Source organism: Rhamphochromis longiceps, linkage group LG20, assembly GCF_057381845.1.
Source record: "Rhamphochromis longiceps isolate RC_006_pf linkage group LG20, R_longiceps_female_GT1.1, whole genome shotgun sequence".
Classification (NCBI taxonomy): domain Eukaryota; kingdom Metazoa; phylum Chordata; class Actinopteri; order Cichliformes; family Cichlidae; genus Rhamphochromis; species Rhamphochromis longiceps.
The window spans coordinates 7,326,850-7,342,636 of NC_140576.1; the positions used below are offsets into that span (position 1 = coordinate 7,326,850).

General features: G+C 42.5%; 1 protein-coding gene across 2 annotated transcripts; it reads left to right on the forward strand.

The window, feature by feature from the left end:
- Positions 1-8,008: 8,008 nt before the first annotated feature.
- On the forward strand, positions 8,009-15,653 carry errfi1b (ERBB receptor feedback inhibitor 1b). 2 transcript variants are annotated; one of them, XM_085394451.1, is made up of 5 exons: positions 8,009-8,226; positions 11,723-11,802; positions 11,904-12,062; positions 12,499-12,584; positions 13,379-15,653. In XM_085394451.1, exons 3-5 carry the CDS (start codon positions 12,016-12,018, stop codon positions 14,374-14,376), a joined length of 1,131 nt encoding a protein of 376 aa, XP_085250577.1. In that variant the 5' UTR covers positions 8,009-8,226; positions 11,723-11,802; positions 11,904-12,015; the 3' UTR covers positions 14,377-15,653. The 2 variants fall into 2 exon arrangements, with proteins under 2 accessions (XP_085250577.1, XP_085250576.1); XM_085394450.1 differs by lacking the exon at positions 11,723-11,802.
- The last annotated feature ends 134 nt before the right edge of the window (positions 15,654-15,787 follow it).

Genomic DNA, 15,787 nt, shown 5'->3' on the forward strand with positions numbered 1-15,787 from the left:
CAGCCGCTTGAGGAGGTACACCAGAGAGATAGAAGGCAGGAGAATAAACCAGCTGTTCTCCACAGAACCAGCAAAGGTGTACTCTCAGTGGCAAGGGAACAATAAGAGAACAGCACCACCAAGGCTGGAGACGGAGCAATACTGGAAGAGCATATGGGAGAAGGATGCAACCCATAACGGCAATGCTCAGTGGCTAGAGGATCTGAGGGCTGACCACAGCGACCTCCCTGAACAGGGTCCAGTAACCATCACAGTGGCAGATATCCAAGAAAGAGTCTCCAGTATGAAGAGTTGGACAGCACCAGGGCCCGACATGGTTCACGCCTACTGGCTGAAGAAGCTGACTGCACTCCACGAGCGTCTGGCAGCACAAATGAACCAGCTGCTAGTTAATGAGAGACACCCGGAATGGCTAACCGAAGGTCGGACGGTCCTGATCCCCAAGGACCCCAAGAAGGGACCGGTCCCCTCCAACTACCGACCAATAACCTGCCTCAGTACTACATGGAAGCTCCTGTCAGGCATCATATCGGCTAAGATGAACAGGCACATGGGTCAATACATGAGCGGGACACAGAAAGGAATTGGCAAGAATACCAGAGGCGCAAAACACCAGCTACTGGTAGACAGAACAATCAGCCGAGACTGCAAGACCAGACTGACCAACCTGTGCACTGCCTGGATTGATTACAAGAAGGCCTATGACTCAATGCCCCACAGCTGGATACTGGAATGCCTAGAATTGTACAAGATCAATGGGACCCTAAGAGCCTTCATCAGGAACTCAATGGGGATGTGGCGTACAACACTAGAGGCCAACTCCAAGCCCATAGCACAAGTCACCATCAAGTGCGGGATCTACCAAGGAGATGCTCTGTCCCCACTGCTGTTCTGCATAGGCCTGAACCCCCTCAGTGAGATCATTAACAAGACTGGCTACGGATACCGACTATGGAACGGAGCAGTTGTCAGCCACCTCCTGTACATGGATGACATCAAGCTGTATGCCAAGAGTGAACGAGACATCAATTCACTGATCCACACTACCAGGCTATACAGCAATGACATTGGAATGTCGTTCGGACTGGAGAAGTGTAGTCGGATGGTAACAAAGAGAGGGAAGGTAGTCAGAACTGAGGGGATTGAACTACCAGAAGGCAACATTGCAGACATAGAGGACAGTTACAAGTACTTGGGGATCCCACAGGCGAATGGGAACCATGAAGAGGCCGCTAGAAAAGCTGTAACCACCAAGTACCTGCAGAGGGTCAGGCAAGTCCTGAGGAGTCAGCTGAATGGTAAGAACAAGATCCGGGCCATCAACACGTACGCCCTGCCCGTGATCAGGTACCCTGCTGGGGTAATAGGCTGGCCAAAGGAGGAGATAGAAGCCACTGACATAAAGACAAGAAAGCTCCTTACCATGCATGGAGGGTTTCACCCCAAATCCAGCACCCTGAGGCTGTACGCTAAGCGGAAGGAAGGGGGCCGGGGACTGGTGAGTGTCAGCACCACAGTCCAGGATGAGACAACGAACATCCAAGAATACATTGGGAAGATGGCCCCAACTGACCGAGTGCTCAGTGAATACCTCAGGCAGCAGAAACCCAAGAAAGAGGAGGGAGACGAGGAACCATCATGGAAGGACAGGCCCCTGCACGGTATGTACCACCGGCAGATAGAGGAGGTGGCTGATATCCAGAAATCCTACCAGTGGCTGGACAAAGCTGGACTGAAAGACAGCACAGAGGCACTAATCATGGCAGCACAAGAACAAGCTCTGAGCACAAGATCCATAGAGGCTGGGGTCTATCACACCAGGCAAGACCCCAGGTGCAGGCTGTGTAAAGATGCCCCAGAGACAATCCAGCACATAACAGCAGGGTGCAAGATGCTAGCAGGCAAGGCATACATGGAACGCCATAACCAAGTGGCCGGCATAGTGTACAGGAACATCTGTGCCGAGTATAACCTGGAAGTCCCGAGGTCAAAATGGGAGATGCCCCCAAGGGTGGTGGAGAATGACCGAGCTAAGATCCTGTGGGACTTCCAGATACAGACGGACAAAATGGTGGTGGCTAACCAACCGGACATAGTGGTGGTAGACAAACAGAAGAAGACGGCCGTAGTGATCGATGTAGCGGTTCCGAATGACAGCAACATCAGAAAGAAGGAACACAAGAAGCTGAGAAATACCAAGGGGTGAGAGAAGAGCTCGAGAGGATGTGGAGGGTGAAGGTAACGGTGGTCCCAGTGGTAATCGGAGCACTAGGTGCAGTGACTCCCAAGCTAGGCGAGTGGCTCCAGCAAATCCCGGGAACAACATTGGAGATCTCTGTCCAGAAGAATGCAGTCCTGGGAACAGTTAAGATACTGCGCAGGACCCTCAAGCTCCCAGGCCTCTGGTAGAGGACCCGAGCTTGAAGGATAAAACCGCCCGCAGGGGCGTGCTGGGTAAAAGAGTAGATAGATAGATAGACAGATAGACAGATAGATAGACAGATAGATAGATATAATAGTAGATAAAATAGCTCTCCAGTTGTTATCAGGAAATTGCATTCCATTAAGGAGCAAGGTGTCCTTAATTGTCCTCTCAACATAATAATGTCAACAACAGCATCCCAGCTCTGGGTCTTGCAACACATCCAAGATGACTAATCCTGGAGCATGTCCCACAGTCCATACTTCCAGTGGATCACGTTGTGTCGATGGCAGTTGTAAGACTAGTGTGGTAAGAAGGGTGTGTAGAGTAAACTCAAGAGATGACGACATGCTTGAATCACAGAAAAACTTTGACCTCGTGCCAGAAAGGGGATTACAGCAGCGCTGTGATGGGCACTCCTTCGAGCAAAGCCTCATTTTCCATTAGATGCAATCTGCTTTCTTTGAGCAGTTTGTGAATAAAGGAGTACAATTGTAGTTTTTTAAGAATGAAGCCTTTATTAGTACTATAACCTTTTCCTCTTCTCTTTTTCACAGTGACAATGATCACCTGGGAGGAGTTGTCTTCATGTCATAGTCAAGATATTAGTCCCTCAAAGGAACAGGGTGGACGCACACAAACACACATAATGCCACATAGGCTGGCGACGTGCTTCTGGAGACGAGTTTGCAAACTGAGTCAGCAGCTGTATTTCTGAATGACTCAACCGGTCCACCACAGAGCCCTTTCATTTCTCAGGGCCCTGCCTTCAACCCTGCCTAACACACAGGCATGCACTGAATATGTTAAACACTAGTGCTGACCTCACTACAGCATCACTTCCTCCCAAATGACCAGGGTAAGTACTCAAATACCAAGGCGCAATATGGACTTAATTTCCAAGGAAGTAATTCATCTCAGTGATCAATATTAACAGACAGTTTGATGCTTTAAGGTAATTTCTTAAGGCTACATCTTTTGTTTTTCATTGCTGCTGGAAACTTTTTTTGGCATTAATGCTGTATACTGATGACATGTTGTGGCAAGTGAGGTGGTGAATTATCTGTAGAGCTAATAATCCTTTGATCCTCCAAGTCATTTACTGTATGAATCAGTCAAGTTGCCAGGAAGAGACTTGTACATCTGCTTTGACTTTTCCAAAATGCTGCTTGGAAGGCTGTTGTGGGCCGACGTTGTGTTTCATTCCCCTCAATTTAAAATGATAGCCATCTTGTGAACAAGGAAGTGGAGGAGGAAAGTTTAAAAAAAAGGGGGACTAATAAAATGTAAAACATGGTGCAGCCTGACTGTGACTCAACAGGAAATGATGGAGTGCGCGTAAGTAAGGTGAGAGAAGAAAAGGAGGAGGTCTGGAGTGGGAGGAGAGACACAGTGAGGAGGAGGGGGGGAAAAAGGAAAACTGCCTCAGGACTCCAAGTTAATTTTTGGGAAAGGAACAGACTATAAGAGAGCATACCATGCCTTTCTGGGGAAAACTGTGGGTTGTATACGTATATCATTTCTCAGCCTTGCTACTCAATAGAGCCATGACGTGGACAAACACACACACGCACACTCACTAAATAATCAGAACAACAATTTGACCAAATTTGACTAGTTTCCACCGTCCTCCTAAAGATGACCCGGGATGACGCAGTTGTGCAAAAAGACTTCAACCTCAGAACAAGTTGCGAAAACTGTGCAAACATTCAAATATTGACAGCGCCTTCGTGTCTCCTCTCTCTACCCAAAATGTCCTTGTTAGCTAATTTGCATTGATGCCTGCAAATGTTTTTTTCCACTCCAGCAAAAGTGTGATTTATCAAGAAAAGCTGCCACGGATGAGTTAAATAACGGTCAAAGATCAGTCCAAGGCACTCTCTGTATTCTTTTTATCTGGATTCTACACAGAGCCTCCTCCGGCCTTCTGTTCCCTTTTCTCATTTCAACTGAAGCTCTTAATGAACTGAAGATGGACTTCACAGGGCTGCGGAAGTCCTCCTGCTGGGTTTGCAGAGCCTCTGCCCACACTGAGGCCTGATGTAATGGGTAGAAAAGCTGGCCAGGCGTCCAGTTCAGTATCCTAGGAAAAGAATTGCTCTTCTTTCATGCTCAGATCTCTGCCATTCATTGAAACTGTCACCATGACATCTGATGTTGCTGCGTTTAAATCACTTTAACCCTTGATCCCTTGGTGTACTTCCTCCATCAGTTTGCCTGCTTACTGTGCTTTGTTTTTCTCTGCTGGTACTCTGGGAAAAGCTACGCTGCTTCATTGTTTGTTTGTTCTGTGTTTTAAAGAAATCTGTGTTCATTTATGTGTGTTTGTGTGTCATTTCTCTCTCCATTAAGCTCCATTGTAGCTGGATTTTATTCACAGAAAATATCAGTTGCTATTATTATTTTTTTAAAAAGCACTTTAGCATCAGATTAGATTACACAGAAGTCTTTGTGCACATCCAGATTTGTCCATTATTAAAAGGTAGCAGAGGCATGATTCTTCCATCTGTCCTCCTCTTCCTCCTGATGACTGTTGTTCCTTTGATAACTAAGCTAAGATGTGGTCAAAGGCTGTGGTGGTGAGCCCACACAGACATTTGAGGAGCCCAGCTCCCAACTTGTCAGATCTACCCGTAAAGCCATTAAATGAAACAAGGACTAGGTGTGGGGTGTGTGTTTCAAATCACACACAGCGTTGCACACAGCAGCACAACATTCAGGTCTTAATCACTGTCCGTCTACTTTGAAGTAAAGCATCAAACATAAATATTACAAATCAGGCTGAAGGAAGCAGTAGGTGGCAAGAGAGGGGTGCAATGCACTAAATATGAGAATTTCATAAGAATATCTTTCTGTTTTTTCTCAATTACAGCAACTCGAATCCAGAGTTAAATGACGACGCTCTTTCAGTTCTGGTGACCCATCGTTTACTCATCTCTGAACAATCTTGATTTTTAACCTCTTACACATATGGCAGCATCAAGTGGACATTGTTTTATGCAATCACATATTTAAAGTATACGGCTCATAAATATGGCCGCCATATGCGCCTGTAGTTATCACAACCTCTAACACAGATTCGCTGGAACAAGGAATGTGAAACCTAAACACAAGACACGTCAACCGCGACTTTGAAAACAGCAGCCCTGTAGCGGCGCTCTAATTGCTATTACATGTTTGTACACAGCTGGTTCCTCTATAAGAGAATTCCCTGTGTCACCGTGTCAGCACATCAACCTACACGAATGTATTTACCATAGAAAACATATGTTAACACCTACCTACTTCATTTCCTTTTCCAACTTGAGACACTATTAAGCGCTGTGCTGCACACACACACTCATCGTTTTAGTTTTCTATTCTCAGACAGATGGGGAACTGATAGATCAGTTTAATATAACCATAAGTCTTGATGAGTTTTATTATGATCTTGTACTTTTTACTCATTCTTGCATTAATCCTGTTCTTTTCCACAGAACAATTGATTCTTATACACACACACACACACACACACACACACACACACACACACACACACACACACACACACACACACACACACACACACACACACACACACACACATATGTGTATCATAGTCCACCTGGTATTCCTGCTCATTTTTTGCCAGTCTGCATTTGAGTCAGGCCAGCTCTCGAAGTCTGACATATATGTATGTTTGCAACATTAAAAATAAGCAGTCTTCTTTATCTTTTTTGATAAGGATGTTGGGAGGTGGAGTGCTGCAGATGTGGAAGGTGGGCTTCTGACTGCACTGACATCTGTGAGGGACGGAGGTCTCTCAGAGCAGGAAATGACTTGACCTCCCCTGTAGGAGACTGGCCCACCCTGGCAAAAACCCCCACAGCCCTGAGCATCCTGGGTCACCACAAGCGCCCACAGAGGACTGCAAAGCAAGAGCAGAGCTGCTGGTAAAAGTGGCAAAAACTTTGAATTTTGCATGGCCATCTTTATGCAATTTATTAAAAGATGATTAGACTAAGATTTTGATTTTGAAGGGACAGCAGGTGGTATATTTAATTTCTATATAGTTTGGTATTGTTAGTCTTACAGTCTTAACTGTAACACAAAACGTGTACTTGGTTTACAGCTGAATGACAGTGGTGTGACTGGACATCTCTGTGTCACTTTGAAATTCCACATTGCACAATGTAAAGTTGATACATAACAGCTTATTTGTTGAAACTATGAGTATTCCTTTAAGCAAACAAGTTAACGTTAGTGGGAGAGGGATGGTTGATGATTGCAGCAATGTAAGCACGTTACATGTGGCGTATTTATTTTATGGGTTTGTGATTTACAGTCAGTATATAGGTATAAGGCACTCCTTAATCCGCATATGACTGTATGTGGGCTTTATTGGAGTAGTACAAGCAGAGGAACTACTCAACAATCTGCACCAAGGGAAGAAAGAAAGGTTACAGGGTCACTTGGCTTACAATTTTACGATTTGGTTATACAGTGTACAATATTTGATGGGTCATTTTGCCTAAGGATTTATTTGTGCTGTCACTGCAGTAAAAAGATCAGATGGCAGTCTGGGGGAAGACTGTAAGCTCAGTGTGGTCTGGACCCTGTGGTGAAAACAAGAATAGCCTGCACTCACTTCCCTGTTATTTTCTGGTAAATGGCCTCTCATATTGTCCTTCTGCCTCTCTCAGCGTGGGTGAGGACAAACACAGGACAAACACACACACACACACAGTCAACTCTTTTGTGACATGCAGGCTTCAAAACAAGTCCTCATCCTTCATGTCTGGTCTGCCAATCTAGTGCTTGTAACTTTTTATCAGTGTTATGTTGTACACACGCCAATATCCACCCACACACTTTCTGACTCCCACACAAGTCAGGCCACAATTGCTTGAAATGCAATTTCCTGTACACGCATTACAGGGAACAAATAAAATAAAGGACATTTTTGCTTTTTGACCTGCTGAGGCATACTTAGTGTAGGGTAAACGATGTAATAAAATGGGAGGGGAAATGCTTAATAGATTTAAGCATAGATCCTTAAGCTCTACAGAGTCTTAGTTCCACTGACTGTAAGGAAATAGATTTTGTGAATGGTGTCCTGAAACCTGAAAGTTGCGCAGACAGGTTAACAACATCTTGTTAGATTCACACTGCAGTTGAGAGTTCAGGAAGGTGAGTAAAACCGTACAGAGGAGTATAGAGATGAAACGTAAGAGAAACGTGAATTACTGCTGATAGCATAATGCGCAAGTACAATTTCAATGTTATTCCTGGTCAAAGGGAGACGATTTGTATAGTTTAATTGAGAACAAATAATCATATTTTATAACATTATCATGTGTATGTAAAAATGTAATATGAAAAGTAATTTCAGATTATCAGTTACATTTAATAGAGTCAAAACTATGTTGGACAGAATTGGGTTCTAACTACATACTCAAAAAATACATTTAATTAAAATTTTAAAAATCAAATAGTAAAGTAAACTTAGTAAAGTATTCAGTGCATTTCCTAGTAGAGTGATGTAAAAAGAATTACAGGCATTTTTCCCCTTTAAGGCAGCCATGGGTGGAGTTACAGTAACGCGTTCTGGGTGTTGAATTCTTTTATAAGGAGATGTGGAAACCCGCGTCACTCTGACAAAATGAGTTTCACCTCCCAGTGTTGTTGACAGAGGAGGGTCGATGCACATGGGTCAGGGTTGACTGACAGACTGGATTTTAGCCTCACGGGTGTCATTTCTCGCTTGGGACTGAGGGCGATCGAACGAAACCAGCTGTACGTGACGGATAAGCAGCATTTGCATGGTGAGGCTCATCACGTTCTCATAAAAGTTGTTTGATGAACATTGGCTCTTTTTTGTTGCCTTTGCCTTTACCACGGGACGGTCAGATGCTGTGTTGTATGTGATGTGAATGTTACTCTGTTACTAAGTGTATACGAGTGTTTTCCACACTGGGACGTCACGAAAAAAAAGAAAAAGAGCCGGTCAGAAATCACTGAGGTCTGTTCTCTGAGTAGAGCCTGTATAGTTCAGATGTGTGTGGACAGCATTTTGTAAGCTGGACATTTGTGTGAGTAGACCAGCTAGAGGAAGTTATTTATCTAGTGGAACGCACTGTACTTCTGACTCAATGAGGGATTTCACTCGCGTCCGCCGAGGGAAGTCACGTCGAGGCGGGATAGGTCTTGGACTGCTCGGCACTTCCATTTTCACCCACTAGTAGGCGATAAAGAGTAAACCAGTAATTCTATGTCTGTCTGACGTTTTCGTATAATTTAAAGCGCAAAAATAAAACAAAACGAGGGAGTCAAAATTGGTTCACAACTATCATTCAAAAAGTGTAAAAAAAAAAGTGACGTCAGTAATATAATGTAAAATAATTTACAGTAAAAAGCGCATGACCCAGAGTTAAACATAACTCGGTGTTATCAAGAATAGAGTGCGATAAAGGCCAATAACAGAAAGTGACAATAAGGGTTATGGAAATTAATTATAATAATAAAATAAACTATAAATATATAGTTTAATAGTTATGATGTGAAAATGTACTACATGCCGATGTGGCCCATGACCAGGTGGAGTTGCGCTTTTTTCAAACTATAAAAATGTGAAAATCTTCATTTTCTGCACACTATCTAGACTTTAGTTTATTAGAAACAAAACATTTCGGACATGCAAGTAGACTATAAAGTCTACCTACCATCTTGTTACATATTAGATATGTAACAATATTAGATAGGTTGTTACATATATAATATTATGTAACAATATTAGATATGTAACAACAAAAGATTTTTAACACGTTTATTTAATTATTTTTTTTTAAATATTTTTTGTAAGTAAAAAGCAAGTACTAAAACTGCATTTTTTCAGTTAAATATCATCACAAACATCTTTTCATATGCCTCTTTTATTCCCCAGGTGAATGAAGTTAAACAGTGGAAATGTCAGGATCTAATGAACTGCACTAAACTGTCACATTTACAGCATGGCCTTCGCCTGGTGACCCATTAAAAATCAGTACACGCAGATAAACCTAAAGGTCTGGTTTGTTAGTGCAATGGAAAAAAAAAATTGAAAGCTGCAGTCACACATTGAACCTAGATTAGTTTGGTGAATAAACTTGTATTTGGGCTGCGGATCTTGTTGTTAAAACGGTTTCTCTCATTGAATCAAATGCTTTATTGTTTAGTTTTGTGGCGCGCAGTGTTGTAGTTAGTCCCACAGCTTAGCAGACCTAATTAGTGTGTATGTATGTGTGTGTAAGGTGCAAACTTCACGCCATCAGGATAATCAACTCGTGCTTAAAGAAGGCCCGGTCACTGAATGGTCTATTGCCTGAAAAAAAGTTGAGGTGGGGACTGCCAAGGACAACACACCAAGGACCCTGCATGTACTAAACAAACTGTTTTCTCCAGCCTCTGGCTTGTCCTTCCAACTGTGCCAACACACGCAGTCCCCCCCGCAGGGGACTTTTTGTGGCACAGACTCATACCTTGGCCGTGGCAGCTTGTCTCCATGGCGTATCTCTAGTCCTAACCTCATGGGAGAGTTTACTTGTATTTTCAGGCTTGCTTCGCTGTGCACCAAAGTGGTACAAAGGCCCATTCATGCCCGAGAGTGGCTCCATTCATGGACACTGAGTAATTGCCGGTAGAATTCATAATTAGTCTGTGTCTTCCATCTCCGAGGCTCACGGGTGGAAATGACGCCACAGTTGGTTGTTTTAAGGATAGCATTAATATTCAAATCCACGCTTGAGTCACTGTTTTGTTTGTAGTTGGGTTTCCTTTGCATGCTCTGCATTGTTTGCTTCCCACTTCGGCATTGGAGTTATCATGGACAGGAAACAAAGCAGGTCTTTGAAGCGAAAGATTGCAGTGATAGTAGAATGGAGACCTTGGGTTGCCCTCCAGGCAGTGTGGTGCTTTCATTTTAATGTGAAATGGGTCTTTTTATTTCATTGCATAAGCACAGTATGTGTCCGCCTTATTGTATTTTAATTCTAAATGTTGCTTTCAATGCAAGAAGAAGCACAAATATGTAAAGTACAATATATGGGGAGAACAAAGATTTAGAGGTATGTCATTGAGTCAATGCAGCTGGGTGCTTTGCTGCGTCACTGCTGGGAAGACACAGGGGCACCACTCAGTTTTAAACTCCTTCAGTTGTCTGATGGTCTGCTTAACCTGAGCTGCACATCTGACCGTAAGCCAAAACCGCAACAGCAAGGTTGACATCATCATCTATCATAAAAAAAAAAAAACCAGGATGACCTTCACCTTTGCCCTGATACAAGTGTCCATCGCCCTGGAATGATATCAGTTGCTGTGCATCATATCAGGAGAAACAGTCATCATCTTTATAGATATATGCTAGTTGAGAATCTTAATCATCAGCATGGATGTCACGTACAGTCTTTGTACTTATTTCATTGCTTTGCCTGTCTGCACAAAATTCTCTCTCACCTTAACCCCTTAAAATATTTTAACAGTAAGACATTTCCTAGTCATTCGCAGTGTGCCACTTTTTAAGTGCACTTTTGTTCTCAGCCAGTAGGCTAACAAGGTTAGGGCTTGTGACCCTGTCAGACTTAAACTAAATTTTCCTTCAAGTGCATCTATAATCGCGGTGCTTTGGGGCCGTCTCAGCGGTGGAGTTTGTCATCCAGCATCACAGGAATTCTGGACAATAAGCCCCTTTTGTGAGGGCAGATACTGGAGCGTTGCACAGAGACGAAGGAGGGTGCAGGAGTACTGTCGCCCTCCCACATCTGACCCAGAGGTTGTGTAATACCCTGCTCATCAGACAAATAGCTTTAAACTGGATATATATGGTGGCTGAGAGAGCAGGCTGAAGCAATTTTCTTGGCTTTTGTTGTTACTCGTTTCCTCAAGGCTCACCTAAAACATGCGGGGTATCGCAAGTCGTTTGTTTACTGCGTCTAGTGAAAAGTGGCATATGTTCAAAATGTAAACGTTTCTTTTGCCCTGCTTTCATAACCTTTTTGAGAATAGGAAAAAGCTATTGGATATAGTTGTGTAATGATACTTTTACTACACTGAAATGTGAATGATATGAATGTTTTTCACAATCCTGCAAATCTACATACTAAACATAAAGAATGTCATGAAATGTTACATCCTTTGAACTTTGTTATATGTTACTTATTCAATGTAAAATACTTTGCTTTATATACAATTTTCATGAAGTAGTCCATCTGTCTGTAATATATGCTGTATGCTTGTGTATGTGCAGTTATCTTGTATTGTTTGCTGCCTTTTGCCTTGCCTGGTAAGATAAGAACGTGCAGCTGAGTGTGATGGACGGTGATGAGATCCAGCTGTACCCTGCTTATGGGCATTTCACACCAGCAAAGGTGTGACCTGAATGATGTGATGTAATGCAAAAGCCAGATGTGAATGTAAAAGATAGCCAGATGAATCCCCTTGCACTCTAATGTCAGTGTTTCTTCAACAGCTTACCACTGGCTAGAATGAAGCTGTGATGGGTTTGACGGAGCTGACTTGTGTTGGAGCTTTAGATCGATATCAAACAGAGCTTCTTATAAGAACACGATCTCTTCTACATCATGGCCAGGAGTCAGAATAATTTGTGGAGACAGCATGACCTGAACAGGTACAATTAACACTACACAAGTCCTAATACTAATTTAAAAAAAAAAATGTAAATAATCTGTTATTATTATCTGTGAATCTGTGGCAGCTTTGCAAAATGTTGAGCATGTAAATCTGACCAGGAAAAAAAGAGAAATATAAGAGAAGGGATAAATGTTAGCATGAGCAACTACATGTAGTCATGCAGGATTATAATATATGTATATAGCAAGATAATATGAAACTAAATAACAGTGTCTGGCAATCATAGACACAGAGTCTGGCTCAGAAAAGAAATCCAGTAACTTGTTACTGTTTTATACTGCAAATAGAAAAAGGACAACTGAACATATGTCCTGTTAATGCATTTGTTAGGCTCGTCTTATAAAGACTGATTTGGAATGATTTACCATCGTGCACAGCTCTGTATGGATTTCTCAACCTGTCCTGCTTTGCAGAGTGCAGAGCTTTGGCCTGAGGGCTTACACAGAGCAAACCCTGAAGGAGCTTCAACAGCAACAGCAAATGGCCAACGAGTTTAACTGTGAGTCTTTTTCAGATATTAGTGTTACATGTATGAAGGAAACGGATTTAGCATGGATGCATGAACTTTATCAAAGCTCCTCTGCTTTGAATTCGTATGTATCAGGAACACTATCAGTATGTATCTGCTATTACTGTAAATTGTAGAAATTCTGGCAATTTTTTTTTCATTGTTTTGAAATTTTGAAAGGATGTGAAGAGTTATGTTTGTTAAATTAGGTGAAGTTATGCACTTTTTTTTATTAGAGAAAAAAAAAAACCTTTAAACCTCATTTGTCTAGTAGAACAGTATTTAGACAGGATGCAAGTGAGTTTGCCATCACAGTACTAAGCTGTGTACCAGAGGAAAGAGATCGGGGTGTAGGAGGAGGGGAAGCTATCGCTCCCCAGTCACCAGCTGTTCCTGCAGTCTGGGGCACGTCGGATGTTTCCACAGAGAAGGTTATGGGAAGCTCAGTTAAGATTGTGGCCTGCCCTGCAGATAATGACGATTCCCGTGTTAATCATGGTGTTGTGGCTGATGTTTGACGAAGAAGGCGATAGGTTAAGCTGGTGTTTTCAGGATGTTTTTACTCCCGTTTCCTGTACAGTATCTTCAGTAAGTACGTTTTTATAAGGCGGTTGGGCAGCAAGTTGTTTTCCATGTTTCTTCCTCTGAGTGTTGTTTCTGCACTGGAGGGGACAACAGCGATAGCAAAGCCTTACATAACAATTTGCTTTCTCAGTATAAAAGCAAACGTAGCATTTTGTGTGTTTTAACACATTTCCTTTTTTTGCCCCTTTTTCTCTCCGCAGCCAACCCCTCTCTCTCCCAGCCTCCATTTTTTTCTGATTCCTACCACCTAGCATCAGACAACATGCTGCTGCCCATTGAGGGAGACCAGGTGGTTCCTTCTTCCCAGAGACAGGCAGTGTTCGGGGTTGATCAGAGGGAGGCCAAACCCTTGCCACCTCTGCCAGACCCCGAGGAGCTTATGTCAGATGAAGCAGCTGATAGTGAGGTTGAGTTCTTTACCAGTGACCGACGGCCCCTTTTGCCCAAGAGCTGCCCTAAGCCTATCTGCAGGAACAGCAGCAAAGACTTTGGCCAAGTAAATTATGCCTACCAAGAGAGTTCATTGAGGGCTGGAGATGCTGGCGTTGGATCCATGGCATTCTCTTGGCCAAGCAGAGAGGACCGGCCAACATTTGGAGGAGGCAGGTTTGCGGCCGACATTTGGTGCCTTGGTCACCAGACAGATGAAAACCAGCCTGTGGTGTCGGAAGCTGAGGATACCTTTGGAGCCAAACGGCCAGAGCAGAACCTATTACCTAGAATCCAATTTTTTGGCTCGGGTCCTTCCACCCAACCACACGCCAGCACCTCATCATGGTCCACTGACAGGCCACAAATCCCTCCTCGTATCCCCATCCCACCAAAATCAAAGACTGGGACCGATGAAGACAAACCTCCCAAAATCCCTCCTAGGGTGCCTTTAGTCCCACCCTGTCCACCACGCACCCCAAGCCCTAAAAGTCTTCCAATTTATATCAATGGAGTGATGCCTGCCACTCAGAGTTTTGCTGCTAACCCCAAATATGTCAGCAAGGCGTTGCTGAGACAGATGACAGGTGAGCCACCTGCAACCCAGTTTTCTCCCTGCATTGTTCCGATTTTGAAGGATGGCAGAAAGGCCAGCGGGACACACTACATCCTGCTGCCGCCGGGCCGACCGCCAAACACAGAGAGAAGAGAAAGACTCCTGAGTGAACCTGCTAAGACAGGGAACAGCAGCTTCTGGCAGAAAAGGTAGAAATCATCTCACCATGTCTGAAACTAGACGAGTACAAAACGGTGACTGACGTTATTAATCACTCTGTGATACACAACTGTACAGTGTGCGATAATATCTGCTCACATGTGTAACGTATTGGTATTTTCATTGACTGACATGTGTTTGGTGTAATATCCACAAGGTTTTTTTGACTGAACATTTTACCAATCAGTATTTTAGAGACGTCTCTTCTACTTCGACCACAACGACAATACACAATAATATAGTATTTTCACAAATAGAGAACAAATATTTATTTTCTATCACCATTTGTCAGTTTTTGATAACTAAGATACTGCCGTTTCCTTACTAAAAAAAAAATAGTATGATCACTTATAAATTTTTAAAGTCTGACAGTCGTATGCTCATACCACTAAAAACAGCCTTAGCTATGCAACATATACCTTACAAGAGAGCACGTCTTTATAAATGTACAAGCTGGGCTTGTGCCAAACTGTTCCACGTCTGTTATTTTTTATCACAATGCTGCTTGAAAAATATAATGTGTTGATAGATTTGATGTTTTTCCAAATAATTAAAGTACTATTTGAATATTTTAGCATCTTTTCAGGTAAACTTAATAAAGTGCTCCATTAAAAAATACCAGATTATAAAGAGTTAGCCAAGTGCAAGTCTAAAGATTCTTGACAAATTTTATAGTAAATTTGCAAATGAACTTGTTAGATCACCCCCCCACACACACACACACACAGTCGATGCAGCTAATATTGGGTGTTTGCGCTTTTGAATTAGCTTATGATTTCAGTATCACAAAGCTGATTGAGATAAGATAGCCTTATCACTCCCAAAGTTTAGAAATTTACATCAAACTACATTAACTACAGAAAAGTGTCAATTTGTTCATTTTAATCAGTGTGTATTTAAAGCTAGATTCTAATTCATTTTCATTAGAAACTTTGTTGAAAACCTGCAGTCACACTTATGATCACAGGTCTTTAAACATATGAAGAGCAAGTCAGAAGTTTTTACTTGTTGCATTTGTAAATAGAGCTGAAAAATTGTCATTAGCTGATCCTCGTGAAATTTTTTAATGATGTAAATCTGATGTTGTGTATACTTTTTTTTTTTACTGTGTGGGCATGGAAGTCATGTTACGTTTACACTGCTGAGGTGCAGGCCCACATTTACCTTTGTTACACCAACCTCTATGAAGTTCTCATGAAGGTTCTGTATCAGACTTGGCCCATTCAAAGGCTGTTTGTAAGTTCATAATTCTGTGTCAATTGTAAAAATTGTCTTTAATCTATTTATAGAAATAAATAACTTATTCATTCTAGGATTGCTTCATTCTCCACACTCAAGCTATGATATGGAGAGCTTTCTCTAAGTTTGACCTCCTTTTTTCAAGATAAGATAAACTTTATTGTCT